This window comes from Urtica dioica, chromosome 2 (assembly GCF_054948205.1).
Source record: "Urtica dioica subsp. dioica isolate 48M chromosome 2, U.dioica_male_clone48M_v1_H2, whole genome shotgun sequence".
In the NCBI taxonomy this organism is placed as follows: Eukaryota; Viridiplantae; Streptophyta; class Magnoliopsida; order Rosales; family Urticaceae; genus Urtica; species Urtica dioica.
The window spans coordinates 54,972,157-54,996,274 of NC_142757.1; the positions used below are offsets into that span (position 1 = coordinate 54,972,157).

The following is a 24,118-nucleotide window of genomic DNA, read 5'->3' on the forward strand; positions in this document are numbered from 1 at the left end:
AAATTCAATTGAGGTGAAATTATGTGTTAGACCTTAAAAAATTAATTTAGTTCACATGATCAAATATGCTCTGATATGATACTATCAAACAAAATTATAATGAAAACATCAAATTAAACTGTGAAACAAAAGGACGAAGAAAAATGGAAAAAAAGTGGTATTCACTTTCTCTGCATGGATAGTGGCCGCCACTACAAAAAGAAGATTGGGTTTTTGTGACTTGTTGTTTTCCATAATGTCGTATCTATTCATATTATTGTAACATATAAAAATCCCTAAAGGAAACAAAATAACGCAAATAAACCTCATCTTCTTCTCTTTGGAAAAACCTTAGCCACTTAAGTTCACAACATGATATGATAGGAATAACAAAAAGAAAAAATATATATATTTTATGAAAATTAAGGTTCACGGGTTTTCTTAATTGATTTTTTTTTTTTAATTGAAAGTATTAATAGTGCTACGAAATAATCATCTTTAACTACCTAACTTCGATTTGGACTTACTTATATACGTACCAAATAATCATCTTTGGTACGTATATATTAGTCAACAAAAAAGATGAGTCTCTATATTAGTCTCTAATTACTCCACGTTGTCTTTAAACTAATTAATAACTATTATAAAGATGCAAAAAAAGGCAAAGCTTTGCATATGCGATGATATAGAGAAGGTCAAAATCAAATGGCCTGCCCATATTATTCAATGAATGAGACTTTTCCTCATCAAAACTTCAAAAACTAAAATCTCCACATTTCAAAAAAAAAAAAAAATTACAACATGGCTGAGAAAAAGCAATCTTCATCTTCACCACCATCATCATCTTCACAACAAGCTTGTTTTCACGGTTGTTTTGCTAGACCATCTTTTCTCAACCTTCCTTACCATGAATCATCTTCAAAAGCTCATGATCACTCTCAAAAAGTCACTACAGGTACTTCAATTATGGCCTCACCATCTAAATACAATTTCATTGCAGCGACACTTACTTCTCTACATCCAAATATTTCCCATTTCACCAACCATGAATCTCTCCCTCCTCTCCATGAATCCTTCTCTTACTTCACCAAATCGTTCCCGAAATTCTCAAACACTCAACAAGCCGACGAAATTCGGTCCCGGGAATATTGCCATCTTGCTCTCTCAAATCATGTTTGCCTTGACTATGTTGGTATTGGCCTTTTTTCTTATCATTCAAGAGCTCAAACTAATATCAGCTATCATAAAAATGTCGCCTCTTCTTTATCATCGTCGTCTTCTCGTTCTTCTAATTTGGGTCCTTATTTTCCCGAATCAAGCTTTTTCGAGGTGAGCCACGAGATGGTGAGCTTGAAGTCTCGACTTCTCATCGGAGGCCAACAATCCGCATTTGAGGTACATATGAGAAAGAGGATTATGGACTTCATGAATGTCTCTGAAGAGGAGTACACTATGGTATTCACCGCAAACCAATCCTCCGCTTTCAAAGTACTTTCCGATTCTTATCCTTTTCAAACTAATAAAAATCTCCTCACGGTTTATGACTACAATAATGACGGTGTGGAGATCATGATCGATAGCTCGAAGAAAAGAGGAGCTAGAGCTTTTTCTGCTGAATTTTTGTGGCCTAGCATGAGAATCCAATCAAGAAAACTAAGAAAGATCATAGCAAATAACACTACTAGTAGTGGTTGTAGTAGTACGGTCAACAAAAAGTCGAGTCATAAAACAAACAAGGGCTTGTTTGTTTTCCCTCTTCAATCGAGAATGACTGGCTCAAGATACTCGTACCAATGGATGAGCGTCGCTAGAGAAAACGGTTGGCATGTTTTACTCGACGCGTGTGCCTTGGGACCTAAGGATATGGAAACTCTTGGCCTTTCATTTTTCAAGCCTGACTTTCTAATATGCTCTTTTTACAAAGTCTTTGGTGAAAACCCATCTGGATTCGGTTGCTTGTTTGTTAAGAAATCGACCTCTTCGATCCTAATAGATTCAACAACTTCAACAAGCATTGGGATCGTCAGCCTTTACCCAGCACCAATGTCAACCCCAACACAACCTAGTTTCTTGGGAAACAAGTCAAAGCTTGATGATTCACAAGATGGAGATGATTCCGACTATGAAACTCAAGCTCGACCCTCGGAGATCACAGAAGAAACAAATATCACAAGGTCATCAAAGAAGAATAGTACTAATATTGAGCACTTCAATGGTCTAGATCAAGCAGATTCATTAGGCCTAGTCGCGATAAGTACTAGATCAAGATGCTTGATCAATTGGCTAGTGAATGCCCTAACGAGTCTTCGACACCCGAATTCAGAAACTGAAAATCTGTTGATTAGGATCTACGGTCCGGGCATAGGGTTTGATCGCGGAGCAAGCTTGGCCTTCAACGTATTTGATTGGAAAAGAGAGAAGGTTGACCCAATACTCGTCCAAAAGCTCGCGGATCGGAACGACATAGCACTGAGTTGTGGCTTCTTGAGACATATTGGATTTGTGGACAAGAGTGAAGAAGATAAGGAAATAAGAGTAGAGACATGCCTAGTTACAACAAGAACAACAAGTGATCGTCATGGTCATAAAGAAAGTGGGATATGTGTGATAACGGTTACATTTGGGCTTGTGACCAACTTTGAAGACGTTTATAGGGTTTGGGGTTTTTTTGCAAGGTTTTTGGATGCTGATTTTGTAGAGAAGGAGAGGTGGAGATACTTGGCACTTAATCAAACCACCATTGAGGTGTGAGACACTCCTTTGTACTCTTTTCTTTTCTTCAATTTTATTTTTTGTTTTCTTTATTTAAGCGGAAAGGTATATGTATCATGTATGTAAGCTATAAGGTTTTTATTTATTTATTCTTTTACTCGTTTATATTCAATTTAACGAAGCATTTAGCTTGTTATTGATAATATATATATATATATACAGGGCCGGCCCAAACTCAACGGGGGCTCTAGGCGATTCAATATTTTGGGGCCCTATAATACTATAAAATTTAAAAAATTTCAGGATAAAAAATGTAAATTTTTTAGAAAATTGGTCAAAAGTGTAAATTTGTAGAGTAAAAAATATAAATTTTCTTAAAAATAGGCAAAAAGTGTAAAATAAATCATTTTTTTTTCTCAACCCAATTGGGGGGCCAAGGCACAAGCCTTGCCCGCCTTAGGTCAGAGCCGGCTCTGAACACATACATCATAAATATAGATACATATTATATCACGTGTGTAGTTATTATCTATTTTTTCACTGTGAAAATGAGAATAGTAGTTGGAAAATGGTACAAGTAGTAAATAACATATGTATAGTTGAGCTCATTAATTATTAAATGAGAAAATATTTTGTCTAGTATTCATTGTGTTTTATGTCTCAGCTGAAATAAAGAAAGTCAACTGTGTGTGTGTGTGTGTTTTTTTTTTTTTTTTTTTTTTTTTTTGTAGTTAGCTGATAAATTCATCTTTAAGATCTTTTAATTAGTTCTAATTGCAACTACTAAAGAAATTTACCAATCATGAGTGCATGAACATTTAAAAAGATTAAGGGGAGTTATTTTTTATGGTTCTGCTTTTATGCTAAGAAGAGATTTGTTGCAAAATTTTGCTAGCAAATCATTGATAGTTGAGTTTTATCCAAGAAATTAATTGTTGAATATAACTTAGTCTTTCGTAACATAAAATTGTTGTACTCATTGGTTATATCTTTCCAAATAAAGTGAATATATTTTATATTTATAGGAACCATTGCATAAACAATTTTGTGTAGTTTGTTCAATATTTTCTATGGCTTTTATTTTTTATTTTTTATATTTCTAACGTATGATATCTTCAATATTTTATGACCAAAATCTAATAAATCAAAATTAGTTCAAAAATATGACTTCTTTACATGTGTTGGTACAAAAGTATCTTTAATGAGATATCCTTTTATTTTTCTTTTGTATTTATTTTTGTTATTCATTTAATGGTCATAAAATCAAAGTTAGAGATCATTTTCGTATGGTATGCAAAGTTCAAATAATGAACGAATTTATTTTTTTGGAAAGTCTGAGAAATTTGGAAGAAAAAAAAAATCGTTTAAAAAATCTGAAAAATCGTTCGAAGATTTATTGACATCATTGTCTTTTTATTAATAAAGATGTCAATAAATTTTCACAGAATTATGATTCTAATAAATTCTTTGAAGATTTATTGACATGTTTGTCAATAAATTTCTTGAAGTTATTTTATTGATATGGATGTCATTAAATACTTCTATTTATTGACAGTAATATAAATAAAAATATTACAGTATCAAACATTTTTTCACGAACTCATTGTGATTTCATAGCCCAACAAAGTAAAATGGATAAAGAGCATAAGCTTAGTCTAATCTCTCATATATGTAGTCAAATAATAAATTCTAATACAAAAATTGATAAGCTTCCAAGCTATTGAAGCCTTCAACAGCTATTCATGACCTCTCTCACAGCTTTGACATGCATAAACGATAAATAAATAAGAAAACTGGAAGGAAAAAAATTGTTTTAAATCAATACCAGATCTTACTAAAAAAAAAGTCACAGCAGATGGAATAGAAACAAAAATGTCGTTCCCATGAGATCTCACAAACAAACAAAAAAGAGCGTGATTTCTTTCTTTTCTTTACCTTATCGAATCTCCGACTCTTGAAGTTCTTCGAATTCTCGGCCTTGAACTTTGACAAATCATTCCTCTCCACTACGGCGAGCCTCGCCAGCTCCTCCGAATCGCTATCGTTGTTGTGGATCGTAGGGTTCTATATGCCCCTAGGCTTGATTTCTAAATTTCTCATGGATTGGTTGTTCTCTTTGTTTCCCGTTCTGGCTCTGCCGCCTCCGTGGAGGACCTTAGGCTCGTCCTCACAACACTTGTTGTTCTTCGCGGTTCCTGAAAAACGATTCGAATTAATATAGAGAAAATATCAAGAGTATCCCTTGTGTTTAATCGAAATACGAGATTTATCCCTTCAATTTTCAGAAATATCAGACACATCCCGTCAGTTTAATATAAATGACATATAACTCCGCTAAAAAAATGTTATATTACAAATATCACCCTTTTCATTTATTTTTTACAAAAAAATAATTTGAACTCTCCAAAATACCCTTAATAGAATAAATATTTATTTACTATTTTATTAAAAAAAATCAAAATCTTTCTTTATAAAAAAAATCCTTAACTTTTTATAAAGAAATTTTTTAATTTAATTTTTTTGTATATAGAATAGAAAATAAAAAAAATTATTTCATTAAGGGTATTTTGGGGAGTTCAATTTTTTTTTTTTGTAAAAACTAAACGAAAATGGTAATATTTGTAATATAACATTTTTTAGGGGAGTTATATGTCATTTATATTAAACTGAATGGATATTTCTAGAAATCGAATGGATAAAACTCGCATTTCGATTAAACACATGGGATAATGTTGATATTTTCCCATTAATATATTGAACGACAAACCGGAAAAAGGCCCAAAATATAATCACAATATGGGAGGCAATTTATATCAAAAATCGTACCTTGCGAGAATCATTATTCGCCGAGGATATCGAGCTTGCACTCCTTCAATTTTGCAGTCCAGCTTTTTTGGGTTGACCATATTTTGTCGACGAGGGTTTGGGCCTCATCAGTACAGCCATCGTGGTGGAGACGAAAAGGAATCGTGAAACAAAAGACGAGTAAGTGTGTAGAATAAGTTTTTTAGGACGAAAAAGATAATAATAAGGTCACGACAGTAATTGTTCAAAACATCTAATCATATTTTTGAATTAAATTAAATTTATTAATTTTTGGTCCTGAAGTATCGAGGAGTTCATAGGAATAATCCCATTATTATTATTTTTTTTTTAAATATTTGTTGACCCATGCACCCACCATCTTTAAATTCTAGCAGATTCCTAGAGGCAATGATCATGGGATATCATTTAGATAGTGGGTCGGAGTCAAAGTAGTTGACTAAGACCAAGGCCCAGTCTAGTTATAGCATATGTTATCATACTGATTCGCTTTTTTAGGAAATTACAAAAATAACACTTTTTAAGCGTAACATTTCAGAAATAGCTGCTTCAAATCCTTTAAAAAAAATAGCTCTTTTTCAAACGGTAAACCATTCTTCTCTTACTAAATTAAATTTTAAATAGTAAATAAGTTAAATAGAGTCCAAAAAAGTAAACAAGTTTGTTTAAAAAAAAATTGAAAACATCATAACAATCAAGAAAAGTGATGGTTTACAACTTAAAAAAAGCTATTTTTATATTAAAAGCTTTAAACATCTACTTTTGCGATAAATTACCCAAAAATAAATTTCTACATTTTTTAGAGATTAAGTTACGATAGTGGATTGATTAGTGAAATATTAAGATAAGATGGGATTAATTTAGTGGTGGTAAGTATCCACCTCTCCCAAATACGAAGAGAGAAGATGAGTTCGAGTGATGACGATACTAAAAAAAAATCGTAAAACAAATATAGTATTACGTTTGTGTGTGTACGTGTACAAGTATAATAAAGATTAAAATAATTTAATGTTAATATTAATTAATTACAGGAGAAATTGAAGCAAGATTTGTGGTTTTCATGGTTCCGTTGAGTGAGATATACTTTAGCACAATTTTAATAACAACTTATCAATTATATCACATATGATACATGAAGCATGATTTTAATTTTTAATCACTACTAAGTTTTATTGTTTTTTTTTAATGCTCAATAATTCGACAACGTCAGGATTCGAAATCTCTTCACAAACACCTAAAAACACATTTGATTGCAAAAAAAGGTAGGGCTTATGAATCACATACATTGAGAAATCAATCATTGATCCCGTACTCCACGTCTATGACAGCCTTAATCACATGTGATACACAATAATAGTGAACTAGGGCCGGATAATATTGACTGTAGGACGATGATTTTGGTGCTCATGTTATTGTGAGATAGTTGAGCCTAGAAAAAGACTCGGTCTTTGGCCGAGTAACGTACATGTGTGTGTGTGTGAGAGAGTACATCAATAGCTCTCGCGATGGTTCTCATCATTATTTTATATACGTAAGTAAGTTTCAACCTATTTTTAAAATATATATGACTATATGAGTAAAGTCAACATCTAAATGGAATGCGAAACTATACTAGAAATTACTAAATTATAATATGAAACGATATAAAGTAAGTTATAATCTCACATTGTTCTCTTGACTCAAGAGTCTAAGTCTTTTGGCACACACCAAGTCATTACGATTTGTCAATAAATTATATGGAATGTAACCTAAAGATCATAATAGTGATTTTATGAAAAGAAATAGAAATAGAAAAAGAAAAAGAAAGTCCTAATAACGAGTTCTTCAAAAGTTGTGTCCAATAATAGTAAAAAGCTATATTGCCTTTGTTTGGCTTTTGGTACTCTTCCATAACTACTAGCTACGCAACTTTAACGGACTTTCAAATGGTGTAACGCGTAACTTTTTTTTTTCTATAGTGGAACGTGGAACTCATATAAAGTATTAAATAAATAAATAACATCCAAGACAAAAAAAAAAAAAAAAAAAAAAAGATTTTCGTGTGACAATAATATTTATTGTTCACTAAGAGCCATATAAGTTCGATGGCGTGATGCGATATATTTGGTTGTATAAAATAAAAGTTATAAACACATGAAAATTGTATAATAATTTCGTGAACAAACTTGTACACAAAATAGTAGTGGAATGGATTGCACGGCTGGTAAACTTTGACTTGCACACGTGGAATTGAAAAGGAAAGATCGATCGTTGACTTTCGGTTAATATACTATCATTCATAAAGGATTGTGTGAAACGGCAAAGTTAGGTGACAACAATTAACTTATTTAATTAATATAAAGAAATTCGTGTCTCTGATCAAGAGGTCACTATATGTGTATCTGATCAAGTATATCCGGAAATCTATAGTTAATAGGTAATGGCTGAGTTATTGATAAAATTAAAATAATTTAATCTAGTAAGAAAGTTGTGAAGATGCGGATGTGATGTGAAACATTAACTAAATTTAACAAGAAAAAACATTGTTTAACTTAAATCATCAATAAAATTAAATATGAAATCATAAGTTTTAAGTAACTTTATTAATAAAAAGATAAAAATCAGATAAATTTCAATCAATCTCTACCAAAAAATTCTCGATTAAAGATAAACCTTTAACAAAAAATGACAACTCTTTAGGAGATAATATAGAAAAATGAAATCAAAAATCATTTTGGAGATTAAAGCCCTCTCGGTTTGTTTGTGTTTTTTTTTTTTTTTTTTTTTGGACCAATCCCTCTCGGTTGTTTACCTTACAAATATCGTATATAATATGTCTAAGTTTCTAGAATTCCATTCTTGAAGGATAAAAAATCATGCACCTTTAAGACTGTTTTATCTCAACCAATGCATGCCATATTGTATTCATACTCTCTCAATAACTTCGTTTATATTCCAAGGCACTAATGTTTCCAAGGTTAAATCAAACTGAAGACTAATAATGATGTCCAATCAAAATATATATATGAAAAAAGTCTACTTATAATTCTTTGTTCTGAAAATGAATATACACAACTCTTATCTTGGTAATTAACCGATGATACAAAATATTGAAATAGTATGCTTTCTCGTTCGCTAATTTATTGAGAGAGACTGAGAGTTCGAATGCAAAAATACCCGTATGTCTAGTATGTGTGATCATAGATAAATAACTTTTTACGTTTATTCATATTGCTTAGCAAAATAATTTGGACGTTCTGATCAGGATGTCAATAAAGAATCCGATCCGAGCTGTCGAAAGCTATGCATTATATGAAAATAAGTGAATGGGCTCATAAGACTAGTTCAAAAAAAAAATATGTGGGTACGAATTCGATCTAAGAAATATTGTTCGAAGTCTCACGACTCGACGGTTGAAACTCAAAAAATCGGCGGAGGAGACGATTATAACTCGAAAATAATTGACAATCATGAACCTGACAAACTAGGGTTGGTCCTAATTAAATGTAAGCTATGCAATGCAAATTCGGGGAAGGAAATACATACATTTTAATGCGCACGTTCGAATTCTTCAACAATCTTGTATATCACACAACACACCCAATAACTTAAAGTTATGAACCACACGTTAATAAATCACAACAATCTTTAAAAAAAAAATTCGTTTGTAATTAGAGATTCTACTTGGGCATTTTATGAAAATAATTGTTGTAACATTTTTGTTTGTCAACAATTTTAATTGTCATATTAAAATATAAAAACCTAACAAGCTCATGTGGGTATTCAACAAACAAATCTAATATAGACCTAAAGAGTGTGCTTTAACCAAAAGCAGAACTATGTTGATTTATCTAATTGATTTCACACTGATCCATCCATTTGAGATATTCTTTGCAATATACAAATAGTTCTTCCAAGTTTTGACTTAATTACATATCCTCTTTACTTGACCAACTAAGTTGACCAGCCTAATTCAGCTTTGTGTCCAAACCGTCACTCTCCATAAACTAAGCAATTATTAAATAAATAAGTTTAAAAAAAACAATGAAAATATTTCAGCTGCTATATTTTGACCCTGGTTAATATTCATGTTCCATCTCCACCAACTTAATCAGAAAACGTGGTTCATAACTTCATATACAATATATACTAATCAGATTCATAGGGGAGTAAGTCAACGGCGTATTTAATCCCATGATCAAGATAGTCATGCTATCATAGTCATGGTAATTAGTATCATGAACCTTCCCTAACTTTTATGATTTATGATTATTACTTTTCTGGTTATAATTGGTTTTTAACAACGTAAATATTGTCTTCCTTTTAAAATAATAATCCTAAATATTGGTGTGTATTTTTCCATGCCATTTTTATTTTCTCTTCTCTTTTGGAGTTTTATCTATAACATAGTTAATAAACACAACCTCTCCCCCAACTTTCATCATCAGGCCGCCACGTGGCGTCGCCATGCGGCTTTTTTTTTTTTTTTTTTTTTTGCCTTTGCCTTTGCCTTTCCGGGTTTTTTTTTCCTTTTTTTCTTTTTTCTTTGTCTTTCGTTTTTTGTTTTTTTTTTTTTTAGTTTTTTTTTTTCTATTTTGTAAATTTTTTTTATATTTATATTGTTTTTTTTCTCCCTCTCTCATCAATATATTTTATATAATTTTTTTTATGTATTTTATAATCATAATTACTGATACTATATTATACTATATCAATAACATACATTATTTTGACTGTATGTTAGTTTTATATTTTCTTTATTAAATTCTATTTTTTTTTCTCTTTGATATTTATTTCCCTTCACCTTATATGTGTTTCCATATTTCATTGAAAAGCGAACGCAAGTCTTATTTACCCATGAAAGTCTAATCAATTTACAAATTAAATTTTTTACATTTTATTATTCGTTCATGATTTTTAAGGGTTTTTTCTTAATTGTCGATTTTTTTGGTGCCTATTGTTTACGAATCTTGATAGCACAAATTAACATCTACAAATTTTACTTGCTATTATCATTTATAATATGCTAAAATCATTTATAATATGATAAAACTAGTGCTTTAAATAAATCTACAGCTCATATTTAACAAGACACTTTGTGTTGATGAACCGAATGGCACTAATACAAGTGAGACTCACTTAAGCACATCAGTGCACCGATTAAGAATATTTTCTTATTGTAACTCATTGACTACTTATATAATTTTTTTATTATCATAATAAGAATATAAATTTATACGTGAGGAAATAACACTGATGGCTTGTTCGTCTTACTAATGAAACAAATTATAAAATAGAAGGAAAATATTATTGAACACTGCAAGAGTAATCTCACCCACTTGAAACTTGAGGTTTATCAAAGTAGTCAAGTATTCGTAATTATTACATTTATACTACCTTTAGCTAGAAAAACCACGCTCAACCTAAAAAATATCCAATAAACGCACTCAAGTTACTAGTTTAACTATAAATTATAGAGTATTGCAAGCGTTTGAAAACTTGGTTGAAATGTTTTTATTTTACTTTTATATATATATATATATATATATATATATATATATATATAGCGAGTCCCATTTTTCCTAAAATGATACAAGATAAAACAAACTGCTTTCAAATCTGATACATCTAAAAAAAACATTAGTATGATGCTATTTGTTGTTTAAAATGTTCCAAATCTCAAATTTACCATTTAAAAAAACTCTCAAATTCGCTTTCAATAAAATTGAAATAAAAAGACACGATAAAAGAGTCGACTCTCGCAGATTGAAGCCACGGTTCTCAAATAAAATATGGGTTCATTAGAAAAATAGCCAATTTAAACGTTTGATATTGTTAAATAACCAACGTTTGGTAAATATTAGATAAATAGACAATTTCATATATTTACAAACGTAAATCTTAAGTAAATAATCACTGCCATATTAAATCACGTCATCATTTATGGATATTTACCTAAAATTTACCAAACGCTTGCTATTTAACAATATCAAACGTTTAAGTTGGCTATTTTCCTAATTTTTTTTTATAAAATATAGTACCTAAATATAATTGATGAATATGATGGGTTGAAAAAAATCATCTCTCATTTTTGGTAAGATATTTATTAGCATTGCCCATTTGGATGCTCTAATTTCTAACCACAAATTAATAACTCACTTGTTAGAGAAGCTCATTAATTCCTCCCTCAACCTTCAACAACTCTGATTTGTCCAAGATAGTTAACTATAAATGTTACACATTTAGTTGAACATTTATTTGATATTGTTCTATGTTGGAACAGTACCCCATGAAGATGACAAATTAATATATATATATATATATATATATATATATATATATATATAATCATATGAATGTATACTTTGCAAAAATTGCACACAACGTCCTAATAACATATGAGCATACAACACAGATCTTAGTCGGATCGAATAATCTACACTAAATACGAAGAACGACAACGCGTTACAAATAGTATTTTTTTTTCCCTTACATGGGGCTTAGGCTTTAACTGTCTCCGTGCCTGATTAGAAGCGTTCTATAATTTTATACCTACATTTGACATAAGGAAGACCAAAAGGAACGCGATCCAAATGCTTTTCTAGCTCTTTAGAGACTAATAGATCTAAGTAATCATGGTCCATTGACCGTTAAGAAAATAGTTACGTTGTCGACGAAATACTTATAAACGAAATAGTGGAATGCGACTAATCCGCCTCCAATCCAAATCAAAATAAGCATTACACAACGAAATTATAGAGTGTTGATAAACATAATAAAGTTGAAAAAAAAAACTAAATCGAATGTCGATACGAGTATGAGAAGGTCGTTCAGATCGAGAGTGATAGAAGAAGACTCATTAATAACGATAGATCAGGCGCCCCAATAGAAACATCAACCAAACCGGGGCAAAACGTAATGAATCCAACACCGTCGAAGATGTTGGAGGCGACCGAACACGTTATGTCATTGGTCTTGACATTGTCGTACCAATCGATCATAGTGACAACCCTAACCAATTTGGTTATGATTTTAACATTAAAAAAATTGTTGTTTACCACGGTCTATTTTTGTTGTTCTACTCCTTCTCTACTTAAAAACTTTGAGCATTATAATTTTTTTTTAAATTTGACCATTGGAACTATCGAAAAGGAAAAAAAATGAACAAAAAAAACTAAAAAATTATCAAAAAATAAATAATACTATTTAATCATGAAAAAATAGAGCAAGGTTTTTTTGTTTTTTGTTTTTTTATAATCAATATTATCGTTACTATCATTATCAAGCACTCGTCAAACCAAATTCCAACTTCCTAGCGGTACGAAAATACAAAATAATACGCCATTTTGTTTTTCTTTATATACTTGGGTGCTAGATATTGACCAACTACCCTATATATGATGAGGGTCTATAGAAAATCAAACAGCCCACAAAAACTAAATTATATAAATAATACAAAAATTCAGATAAACATCGGTTTCCCAAAATTCATTTAAATTCTTTTAGTTCAATAATCTTAGTCACACGGCGTTTAACTCGTTATAATATACTATACCATTTTAAGACTTTTTTTTTTTAATTGCTCCTTTGGTTGAGGAAATAAAAGAAGCAAGATTTAATGATGGGTTATTATATTAGTTCATTTTCAAGCCCATTTTTTCCTCCGTGCACATTTCAACAACCACATGAGATGACATATGATATGATATGATATAAGATATATAATATTCTTATATACGATGCTATTTATCGATTTATTATGTCGTGACAAATCATCAAATAAAGCGACACCTATTTGGAATATAGAATTACATAACCAGCAGATTATTCCATAAACGTATAGTCCCATCCAAAAAACATTCATCTTCCAAGTGTTTTGCGAAATCAGTAAGTATACCTGCTATTTATTTATCTTAAAGTATAGTCCTAAAAAAAATAATATATTCAGCGTTTACAATTTCCTTATAATATTCATGGCATCCTATTTTACACACACACGCCAAAAAAAAAAAAAAAAAAAAAAAAAAAAAAAAAAAAAAAAAGTCAAGTTGGATTGGCTAGGGCCAAAGCCAACACGTGCTGTTATAGTGGCTTCCATATTTATTCGAATCAACGAACCCTACGCTTCCTCGTGATAATCGACACATCTGATCCAACGGTGGTGATTAGTCCCTATCTTGGGATTAAGTGAACCCCACCAGAAAATCGGACGGCTATAAAGACGGTTTAATACTTTGATTGTCAGTTTTGACGCTCTGTCACATGTGGGAGTACTTTTAGAAAGCTTAGCTGGCCAATCTAGTAATCCAGATTTAAGTTCATTTAATTAGAGAAAATAAATAAATAATTTAAAAACGATTAACCGATAACCATGATTATACCATGCGATCATGTTCAATTACAAATAAAAATCATAGTTAATGTGTCAATATTGAAACTAATGATCCATAATTATATTTTCAATCTCATAGGACGAGATTCGTAGATTAATTTATTTCAAGCTCAATTAAATATACAAATTCTTATATTTGTTTATTTATTTCATTCTTACCTCATATGTGCAGAGATAATACCAAAAAAAAAAAATCCTTATCTTTACATTTGGAGAACATTGTATTGAGTTTTATATTCCCCTTTAATACGTGTGCAATCATGCACTAGACTAACCCCCTAACCCGAAGTTCATGATCTATTAAAATAATTGAAATACATAAATAATAAGTTTATATGAATAAATGTATATAATAAATATCATTTTTTTTATAGAATAGGTGTGATATTACATGGAAATCAGTTTATGGATTTATATATCGTGTCAAAAATTAGTTTTGTGTGTGTGTGTGTGTGTGTATTTTGACCAAAATACCTTAATACACATTTGAAACGAGTCTTCACGTGGCGACTCTTTAGCAAACTTAATAAACTGCATTTAAAACAATGTTTTATTTAAAATTTCACCTTAATTGAACATTGAAAGTGAGAGTGCCTTCAATTCAATTTCACTACGGCTATGTGATTGTGTATTTTTCACATAAACGCAAGGTGGAAAGTTGACTATAATAAGTTGATTATAGTCTCATTTGAATCTCTTATATTCTATAAACAAAATCTGAACGTCTGAAATATATAACATATTCAGATTTATCTAATTTGTTTTACGTATTTAGGTAATCATTCTCAAAAATTGGAATGTGTTTATTCTGTTAAAAAGTTTTGAATCTGTTTACATTAAGCGTTTGTAACAGATAAGTTTCCCTTTTCTAGGGCTTCTAGACTTGCATATGTGAGTAACCAGAAATATAATTTTTTTTTAGTAACAATTAGGCGAAGTGAATTTACACATTTCTTTTGTATGATATATGAGTGAAATGAGAATGATGGAAGAGAAAGAAAATGAAAGTAGTGAATTAAAAAATTTATTAAGATAATTAATATAATACGAGAAAACGTTGTTTGGTATATACAAAAATAATTTAATTTTATCATAATAGTATTACAACATTGCCTTTATCTCTGTATGCATTTCACTAAAAAAAATCATTCATTAATCATTAATAAAATTCTAATGAATAAAAAAATATAGCTACGCATCTTCTACTCTCACAGAATTTAGTCCAGCCGCCTCTTTTAAGGCACGAGATTCCGGAAGTTTTAAGCATCATAGGGTTTTTGTTCTCGGAGAAGCGTTTCTCTTTTATCTTATTTGTGTGTTCGTCGATTTTTAGCCAAAATTGTTGTCACATGTGGCTTCGAGACTCTTCACGATCGTCGTTCGAAGTTCAGAGTCGTCATCATTCCTGCCATTACGAGTCTGTCTCTGTCGTGCACACCAACGCGATCGAGGGTCTCTGATTAAGCGTTCTTTTAATTGTTTTTAATTTTCCCTAGATTTTATGTTTCAATAATTCAAACATGAATCTGACTTTTGTACTACCGAATCTTTGATCAAAGTGGTCTTAAATTTCATTATTTAGATTTGAGCTTTAAATATGAGATATGGTTTGTTTCCTTTGGGCGTGCACCTCATTCGGGCAAAGTCAACTAGAATGCAATCGACATCAAATAACCCACTATTTTTTGCTGTAATTCACTTTTCATCTTCTATTTTTAAGGAGTTTTGAATTTTCCGTTGAACTTAATTTTGGTAATCCAAACGTTTTTATTATTTATCAATATATCCATGCGAGGTGCCCTCTGGTAAAAAAAAAAAATTGTTTTTCCATCTTCCCCTATCCATATAGATTGAGAAAGATGATTTTTGTTGGATTGTGTGAATAATAAATTCATCCTAATCTTATTCATCTTTCTATTTTTCTTCCAAACAAAATAAATTATTGTTAAGTATCATAATTTAATCTCTCAATCTCAATATATTTACCATTAAATCTAGGCGTTCGGCTAAAAGTACCATTCCGATTCCGGCTGAACGCCTCTTCTATTCTTGTTTCGAACGAAATTTTTTGTTCCGACAACTCAAAATTTTTAAAAATAAAAAATAAAAAGAATGCAACCGAAATTTGCTCTAAGCAAAATCTTCCGGATTATTCCGTGCACTGATTTCGGTCCGGTTGAAACTAAAAGTTCCACGAGACTCTTTTAGACCGTCAGAGCCGAAAATTTCGGCTCCTTCAAGTTGCGACGCCAAAGTTTATTTGACATCTCCTCTCCCACTAAACACAACCTTAAGAGATAAAAAAAACCCTAAATGTAAAATTAATTATATTTAGAGTTAAAACCAATGGCAATAAGAGTAAATTTGAAAAAAAAAATATCGGTCAAATAAAATAGGCTCTATGTCACACAAGAAAACAACATAACCAAGTTACCAAAGAACTCAACAAAGGAAAAAAGTTTTGTTTTTTTTTTTTTTCATTTTTATTTTCCCCTCTCTAAAAATCTTCCCTATATAAACCCAACCCCACCTGTGAGACCCTGCAAGTATTTCTCTGCGACTTTGAAGGACTCTCTCTCTCTCTCTCTCTCTCTCTCTCAAGCTTTCGACTTTGCCATTTTTCTCTTCCTCGAAATCTAAGGGAGAGAGAACCAGAACGATCGAAATGGCAAAGAATGTCGGAATTCTCGCCATGGATATTTACTTCCCTCCTTCTTGCGTCCAACAGGTGACACGTCCGATCGATCTCTCAACTTTTCTCGAACTTTTTTTTTTAATTATTTTTATTTTCAGTGTTTGATTGCCGAGAAATACAGTCCTTGCTTCTTTTTTTTGGTGTTTGACATCGAGACCGAAAAAAAACTAGAGAGAATGAGCGAAAGAGCTTGAATGATTAATTAGTTCATATAAAGTTGAAAACTTGAGCTTTTTTTTTCATTTGTTTTATTTTGCTTAACTCTCCATCATAAATCGTTTTATCATCGTTAAATCCTGCAACTGCATATATATCTTAATTAAACGCTCTTTTATTTCGTTCTCATTGTTAGATCTGAATTACTTCCGTATAAGTAAATTAGATGATATAAATAATATATATATATATATATATATCGAGAGAGAGAGAGAGAGAGAGAGAGAGAGAGAGAGAGAGAGAGAGAGAGAGAGAGAGAGTTATATTTATGTTTGGAAATATAGTCATGAGCCCTGGATTAGATCATATAGTTAGGTACTAGGCAATTTCTATGTTTTTGGTTGGTAAAATATGTCACTTTTTTGGATTCGGATATGTGAAATTAATTTTTATTTTAAAAATGTGTAAAAAAATAAAATAAAAAACAGGAAGCTTTGGAGGCTCATGATGGAGCGAGCAAAGGGAAATACACAATTGGGCTTGGACAAGATTGCATGGCATTTTGCTCTGAGGTTGAAGATGTCATCTCAATGAGGTACATTAATTTTATAAATTCAAACAAACAAATATGAGTTTATAAGTTCAGATCAGTGATTCAAACAAGTGTATTGGGATTTTTTTTTTTTTTTTTTCTTTTCTTTAGTTTGACAGTTGTTAGTACTCTTCTGGAGAAATACGGGATCGACCCGAAGCAAATCGGACGGCTCGAAGTCGGGAGCGAGACCGTGATTGACAAAAGCAAGTCCATCAAGACTTTCCTCATGCAAATCTTTGAGGTATGAGATCTCTGTTGAGTGTGTGTGTTTTTTGGCTTCTTTTTCGTTCTGCTCCTTAATTACATATGGTGGGTTGTTTGATTGTGTACACGCAGGAGCACGGTAACACTGACATCGAAGGGGTTGATTCGACCAACGCGTGCTACGGAGGAACCGCGGCTCTATTCAACTGTGTCAATTGGGTCGAGAGCAACTCGTGGGACGGTCGTTACGGCCTCGTCGTTTGCACCGACAGCGCGGTAATGACTATTTCCCGTTTTCCCGAAATTAGTCCTTTTACTATTATGCGAGTTACATTTTGGCCCGTAGATGAACTTTTCGAGCAAAATTCTCCTTAAAGTATTGACTTTGCAGCATTTTAGTCCTCTTTTTTTTGTTTATAAGTTTAAATATCTTGTTTATAAGTTTTAAAAACATATTATGAAAAAAAAATCCAAAATTGTTTTACTCTTAGTCAGTGTGTTTAGGGTCAGATATATTATAATTAAAAGTTAGTTTCTTTTTTTTTTTATGAAAATTCGCTTTGTGAATTTGTTTTAAGTTGTTTAGATTATTGGAGTTTGAATTAAAAAAAAAAAAAAAAGTTTATATATTTATGAAGATGGTCTCCTAGGTAAATGAATTCGTTTCAAAAGGCTATTTTGCTGAATAATTCATGTACTATTTGCACAAAATTTTAATGGAAGAAAATTGTATGCGAAATCCTCACGGAGATTTACTTTTCCCAGGTTTACGCGGAAGGACCGGCCAGGCCAACGGGCGGAGCGGCCGCGATTGCCCTTCTGATCGGCCCCGATGCCCCGATAGCGTTCGAAAGCAAGTACAGAGCGAGCCACATGGCTCACGTTTACGATTTTTACAAGCCCGACTTAGCCAGCGAATACCCGGTAACTTTTTTTTTTTTTTTTATTTTTTTTTCCTCGTAAATTGATCGAGTTTCCAGTTGCCAAGTAATTAACCGGTCTCAAATGCTCTTCTTTTTATAGGTTGTTGATGGGAAGCTCTCTCAGACATGCTATCTCATGGCCCTTGATTCTTGCTACAGACAACTCTGTAAAAAGTAAGCTCTTTAACCCTGAAAAAAAAAAAAAAAAACTAAAAGATATTAGCTTTTTCGGCTAAAGAAATTAAATAAAAGTTGAAATTTTATTTTTTCTTCTTTCGTTTTATTAATTTTTGTTTTTAAATAAAAGATATATATATTTTTTAATTATATTAGACCTCGTACCAGAAGCAAGTCTTCACTGGTGTCAAAGAATCATCTCGTAGGGAAATCATGAATTATGCATACTCACTGAAAAAGAGTAGATATTGTTTGTTGGACTTGCATCCAAATTTCTTGCTTTTTATTGCATTATTTATATATATATATATATATATATATATATATATATATATATGTATATCTCTCTCTCTTACCGTCTTTGATTCTGTAGGTATGAAAAATCGGAGGGCAAACAATTTTCGATTGATGACGCGGAGTATTTCGTATTTCACTCTCCATACAACAAGGTAGGTTTTTTTTTTCCCCCCCGAGGCCACAGTAAAAAAATCAAATTTATATCTCTGGACTTATTTATCGTTTCGTCGAAAAAATTCCTCAGCTTGTGCAGAAAAGCTTTGCTCGTTTAGTGTACAATGACTCGTTGAGAAACGCCAGGTGATTTATTCTTCTTTCTTGATACCCTTCTTCATAGTACAATTATATAATATTTTCATATGATCTAACGTTTTCATCAATATTTTCAGCTCCATCGACGAGGCCGGCAAGGAAAAGCTGGCTCCGTTTTCGAGCCTAGGCGAGGACGAGAGTTACCAAAGCCGTGATCTTGAAAAGGTCCGTGAGAGAAGATCAATCTCCCATACAGCGAATATTATAACATTTTTTTTTTTTTTCTGTTTCTGAGATTCCTCATCATATATCTTCGTTCCGATTCACAGCTGTCGCAGCAAGTTGCGAAGCCCCTCTACGATTCCAAGGTACAACCAACAACTTTGATACCGAAACAAATCGGAAATATGTACACCGCTTCTCTCTACGCCGCTTTCGCTTCCCTCATCCACAACAAACACACCGAGTTGGTACGTTCGAGTCACTATGAGCAATTTTTTTTTTATAAATCTGAAAAAGAAAAATTCTTCTAAATTTCGTAAGGGCTGCATAAGTTTTTTATTTTTCAATAATTATTCAGGGGGACATAAATGAAAAAAATGATATAGTTTTAGGCTATAAATATAAATATTGGTAAGAGTTTGGCGTAAAATTTGAATTTTCAAAATATCAGGCCCACTTGGCTCCGCTCAGTATATATGTTTTAGTTTCATTCTGATGTTTTTTTTTTTAATTATCTTTGACGTTGATGATGATTCTCAGGAAGGGAAGAGAGTGGTGTTGTTCTCGTACGGTAGCGGTTTGACTGCAACGATGTTCTCTTTGCAACTCCGCAAAGTCGAGCAACCATTTAGCTTGACCAACATCGCCGCCGTTATGAGCCTCGGAGAAAAGTTGAAGGCGAGACACGAGGTACTTTCTCTTTTCCCGTCCTTTATATTTAATTATTTATAAGAAAAAAAATCAAATGTTTAGGAGACGGTAGTAATTTTTTTTTTTTTTTTTTTTTTTATGTAATGTAAGAAAATTTGTCAAGAAAATAATCCGAGTAGACAAATCAGGCTAACATTTAAAATCAAATGTCTAAAATTTTATAATGTTTTTGGTGTATTTTGTAATATAAACAAAGAAAAAATTAGGAAACTCACCCACTTGAACTTTCAGAATTGCTGTTTAGCCAGCATTCAGTACATATTAGGTAAATAGCCACAAACTTGACGTATTTACCTATATTTACACATTTTTATTTTCCTTTTTGTGGTTACAGTATGTTTTTTGAACGTGTAAATAATGGCTTACGGCTATTTATCAAAAAAATTAATAAATGTTGGCTAAATAGCAGACCAGATATGTAAATAAAACTATATATCTAATGGACAAAAAAAAAAAAAAAACTAGGGCTATTAGATTTTGTAAATAAAATTTAGAGGGCCAATGGATAATTTTACTGTATATGAAAAACTAAATTAACCCTGAAAAAATTAAAAGTTGGGGGGCCAAAGAATATATATATATTTTTTAATATTTATTTATTTCAGGTCGCGCCGGAGAAGTTCATCGAGACCCTGAAGCTAATGGAGCACCGGTACGGAGGCAAGGACTTTGTGACCAACAAAGACACGACCCTTCTTCCACCGGGGACGTATTACCTCACCGAAGTTGATTCCAAGTACCGCCGCTTCTATTCCAAGAAACCCTCCGGCGATAATGGCATCGTCGCAAATGGCCATTAGTGTCGTCCGATAATAAGTGTATCGGATGTTTGTTCTTTTGCTTTGTTCTTTATTTTTATTTTGTTAAATGTCATTTTTTTTTCTTCGTATAATAAACATGTGTATCTTTTCTAGTGCAAGGATAATAAAAGGCTCAAGGTTAATAATAATGTAAGAACTTTCATCCCAATTCTAGATTTTGAGTTTTGTGGCGCTATCGAGTGAAATTTAACATTGATTTGATGTACCTAACGGCTTACTTCTACTTGGTGCTAATCACAAAAATAGACAAAAGTCCTTAATGGACCTTAAAAAATGGACAAAAGTTGTCACTTGTTGTAGGGCGGCGCAAAAAAACCGTAGAAATCGTAAACCGGATCGGACCGGTGATTTTTAGACCGTCGGTCCGGTTTAAAACGGTTTTTTGTTTTCCCGGTCCGGTCCGGTCCGGTTTACTCAATGCAAACGGTCCGATCCGTTTTTTTTTAAAACCGTTAAACCGGATCGGTTTATTTATAAAAAAAATTAAAAAAAAATAAATTAATGTCCAATTAGCCAAATTAGACATTTGTGCATGTATTTAACTCCCATATATGTTTGTGTTTTGGTGGAAAATTAATGGTTTTTTTTTTTTAATTATGTAAAACGGTTCAAAACGGTCCAACGGTCCAAAACGGTCCGGTCCGGTCTAAACGGTTCAAAACGGTCCGGTCCGGTCCGGTCTAAACGGTTCAAAACGGTTCAAAACGGTCCGATCCGGTCTAGATGATTTAAAACGGTCCGGTCCGGTCCGGTTTTTACAGTTTTTTGGTCCGGTCCGATTTGGATTTTTTTGAACCGTTTTGAACGGTCCGGTCCGGTTTTTTGGCCGGTTTTGAACCGGACCGGACCGTGCACAGGCCTGACTTGCTGCCTTGCATTGTTCTTCGAAGTTTGAAGAATGAAAGATTGTTTTATTTGGGAATGGACAAAAGTACCCAATTTAAAGATAAAATACGGGTTTTCTTTAAAATATAGACAATTGCGCCTTTGATTATTTCCTGACCTAAACATCTTTGTGAACTCAATGGAGCTTTGAAACACGATGGAGAAAATAAGATACGAGGCGATATAGAGATACAAAACAGATGTCGAATATTGATGAATGAGAATTTAGAGGCCCAAGACGTCCTAAGATTACCATTCACCCTAGGCATTTATGTCATAATCGTATTTGATTGCATTAACACATATAAACCTGGCCTAGCGGGAGTCCCGCGTCTCCCGCTACCGCCATCCGTCCCACTCCCGTTAATTGGCCAAACGGGAGTCCCGTCCCGTTATGTAGTGGGACGGGAGCGGGATTCGGCCTAACGGGAATTCGGGACCCCGTTAGGCATAAAAATAATTAAAAAAAAAAAAAAAAATAACTTTTTAAAAGAATTTAAATAATTAAATAGAATGATGTAATTGTAAGGAATTTAAATTAAGTGGGCAGAAATGAAGATTTAAATGAAGTTAAATAATTATATACAATGACTTAATTGAAAAGATTGTGAAGTAAATGGGTAGAAAAATTAATAAAAAAAATGTGAAATTATAAATGGGCCTCCTAAAAAATCTCACCGACCCCTAAAAAGTTGCGACGGCGAGGAAAAAGAACACCCCTTTCCTCGTTAATTATATGAAAATTTATCCCGGACAAGGGCCGGGATATCCCTTTGTTATACACGATACTTTAACCATTTATGTTTACGTTTGCAAAATCAACTTCAAAATCGTCTAGAATATCGAAGCACATGAATGTTTCTTGTGCTCCATTTCGATGTTGAATCCAATCTTTTCCGCACGTCAATGCTTCGACCATCACCGTTGGCAATCACCTCTTCAAAGAACGTCCAGACAACAGACCTCGCTCGACGTCGTGGTGCTTGTGCTTGTTGAGGTTGTTGTTGTTGTTGTTGCGGTGGTTGTTGTTGTTGTTGAGGTGGTTGTTGTTGTTCTTCTTCTTCTCGGGCACGTCGTTGTCGTCTTTGTCGGGTATCCTCTTGTTGCTCACGTTGTCGAGGTCGTGGAACTTGAGTTCGAGGCTGAGGTGGTGGTGGTGGGACGTCTTCTTCTTCATCTTCCTCCTCATCGTCATCATGTTGTTCATTTGGATCTTGGGTTTCGTCGTCGTCTTCTTCTTCATTTGGATTTTGGGATTCACGATAATGTTGCTCGAACACTTGAAACTCTTGAAAAGCGACTTCGGATGGCGGTATTTGTGCTTGATATGCTTGCTCGGGATCCATTTGAGGATAATATGGCATTTGTGTGTTTGGAATTTCGGTGAAATCCGAGTGGTGGAAAGTAGGAGCAACGTAATTTGGATTGAAGGAGTATTGGATGTTTGGGTCGGGGGCGTTTTGAGATAAGTGCAACCAATTTTCTTCAAAACGGTGCATTTGTTGACCTCGGGAAGCTCTTCCCCTTCGACCCCCTCGGTTGTGGGATGAAGATGCCATGGTAAAATATAAGCGTATGAGACTAAAAACGAGAGAAATTGAGAGAATTCGAGATTGAAATTGAGAGAGAGTTGAGAGAAATTGAGAGAATTGAGAGAGTTTGAGAGAGAGTGAATGAAAGGTGTGAAGAAAATGAATGAATTGGGGGGGGGGGGGGGGGGGGGGGGGTATTTATAGATTTTAGAAATAAGTGGGTTAAAAAAAAAATAAAAAATTCGGCCGAATGAAGCAACGGCTCTTTTTTAAACGGTAAAAAAAAAAACGGATCTTTTTTTTGGGCCGTTGGATCAAAGATCCAACGGCCGAGATTAAAAAAAAAAATAGCGGGACTAACGGGATCACCGGATCCCGTTAGCCAAAGTAACGGGACGGGAGTCCCGTCCGTCCGCCTTAACGGGATGTCCCGTCCCGTTACTGTTCATACCGGTAGCGGGGATTCCGTCCCGTCCCGCTACCGGTAAGCCAGGTTTAAACACATACGTTGCCCTCGAAGTCCTCAGTGTGTCCGATGACAACAAATAAATACGATGAAAATTGGTGTTCTTTAATTAAAAATAATTATGATGATATTTCTTGAATCAAAATCGATATGGGATGTAATTTCTAATTTTGTGGCATTGTAAAATGAATTGCATTTCAATGAACATTAAAGTTTCATCCATTTCAATTAAACGGAAAATATCAAAAATATCCCTCGTGTTTAATCGAAATGCGAGATATATCGCTTCGATTTATA

At 32.7% G+C, this 24,118-nt stretch overlaps 2 protein-coding genes across 3 annotated transcripts; both read left to right on the forward strand.

Moving 5' to 3' along the window:
- Positions 1–845: 845 nt before the first annotated feature.
- On the forward strand, positions 846–2,853 carry LOC149405820 (molybdenum cofactor sulfurase-like). 2 transcript variants are annotated; one of them, XM_089601802.1, is made up of 2 exons: positions 846–934; positions 1,299–2,853. In XM_089601802.1, exon 2 carries the CDS (start codon positions 1,321–1,323, stop codon positions 2,728–2,730), a length of 1,410 nt encoding a protein of 469 aa, XP_089457928.1. In that variant the 5' UTR covers positions 846–934; positions 1,299–1,320; the 3' UTR covers positions 2,731–2,853. The 2 variants fall into 2 exon arrangements, with proteins under 2 accessions (XP_089457928.1, XP_089457935.1); XM_089601809.1 differs by lacking the exon at positions 846–934 and adding an exon at positions 1,068–1,171.
- Positions 2,854–16,410: 13,557 nt separating this feature from the next.
- Positions 16,411–21,113, forward strand: HMGS (hydroxymethylglutaryl-CoA synthase / HMG-CoA synthase / 3-hydroxy-3-methylglutaryl coenzyme A synthase). Its single transcript, XM_089629843.1, has 12 exons — positions 16,411–16,613; positions 17,225–17,331; positions 17,440–17,572; positions 17,668–17,811; positions 18,301–18,459; positions 18,559–18,632; positions 19,009–19,084; positions 19,177–19,232; positions 19,322–19,409; positions 19,514–19,654; positions 19,947–20,096; positions 20,723–21,113. Exons 1-12 carry the CDS (start codon positions 16,551–16,553, stop codon positions 20,915–20,917), a joined length of 1,386 nt encoding a protein of 461 aa, XP_089485969.1. The 5' UTR covers positions 16,411–16,550; the 3' UTR covers positions 20,918–21,113.
- Positions 21,114–24,118: the final 3,005 nt, after the last annotated feature.

Coding starts and splice junctions, on each gene's coding strand:
- LOC149405820 (XM_089601802.1), top strand. CDS start 1,321: ATGGTGAGCTTGAAGTCTCGACTTCTCATCGGAGGCCAACAATCCGCA.
- HMGS (XM_089629843.1), top strand. CDS start 16,551: ATGGCAAAGAATGTCGGAATTCTCGCCATGGATATTTACTTCCCTCCT. Junction 17,573..17,667: donor TCCTCATGCAAATCTTTGAG/GTATGAGATCTC, acceptor GTGTACACGCAG/GAGCACGGTAACACTGACAT. Junction 20,097..20,722: donor AGTTGAAGGCGAGACACGAG/GTACTTTCTCTT, acceptor TATTTATTTCAG/GTCGCGCCGGAGAAGTTCAT.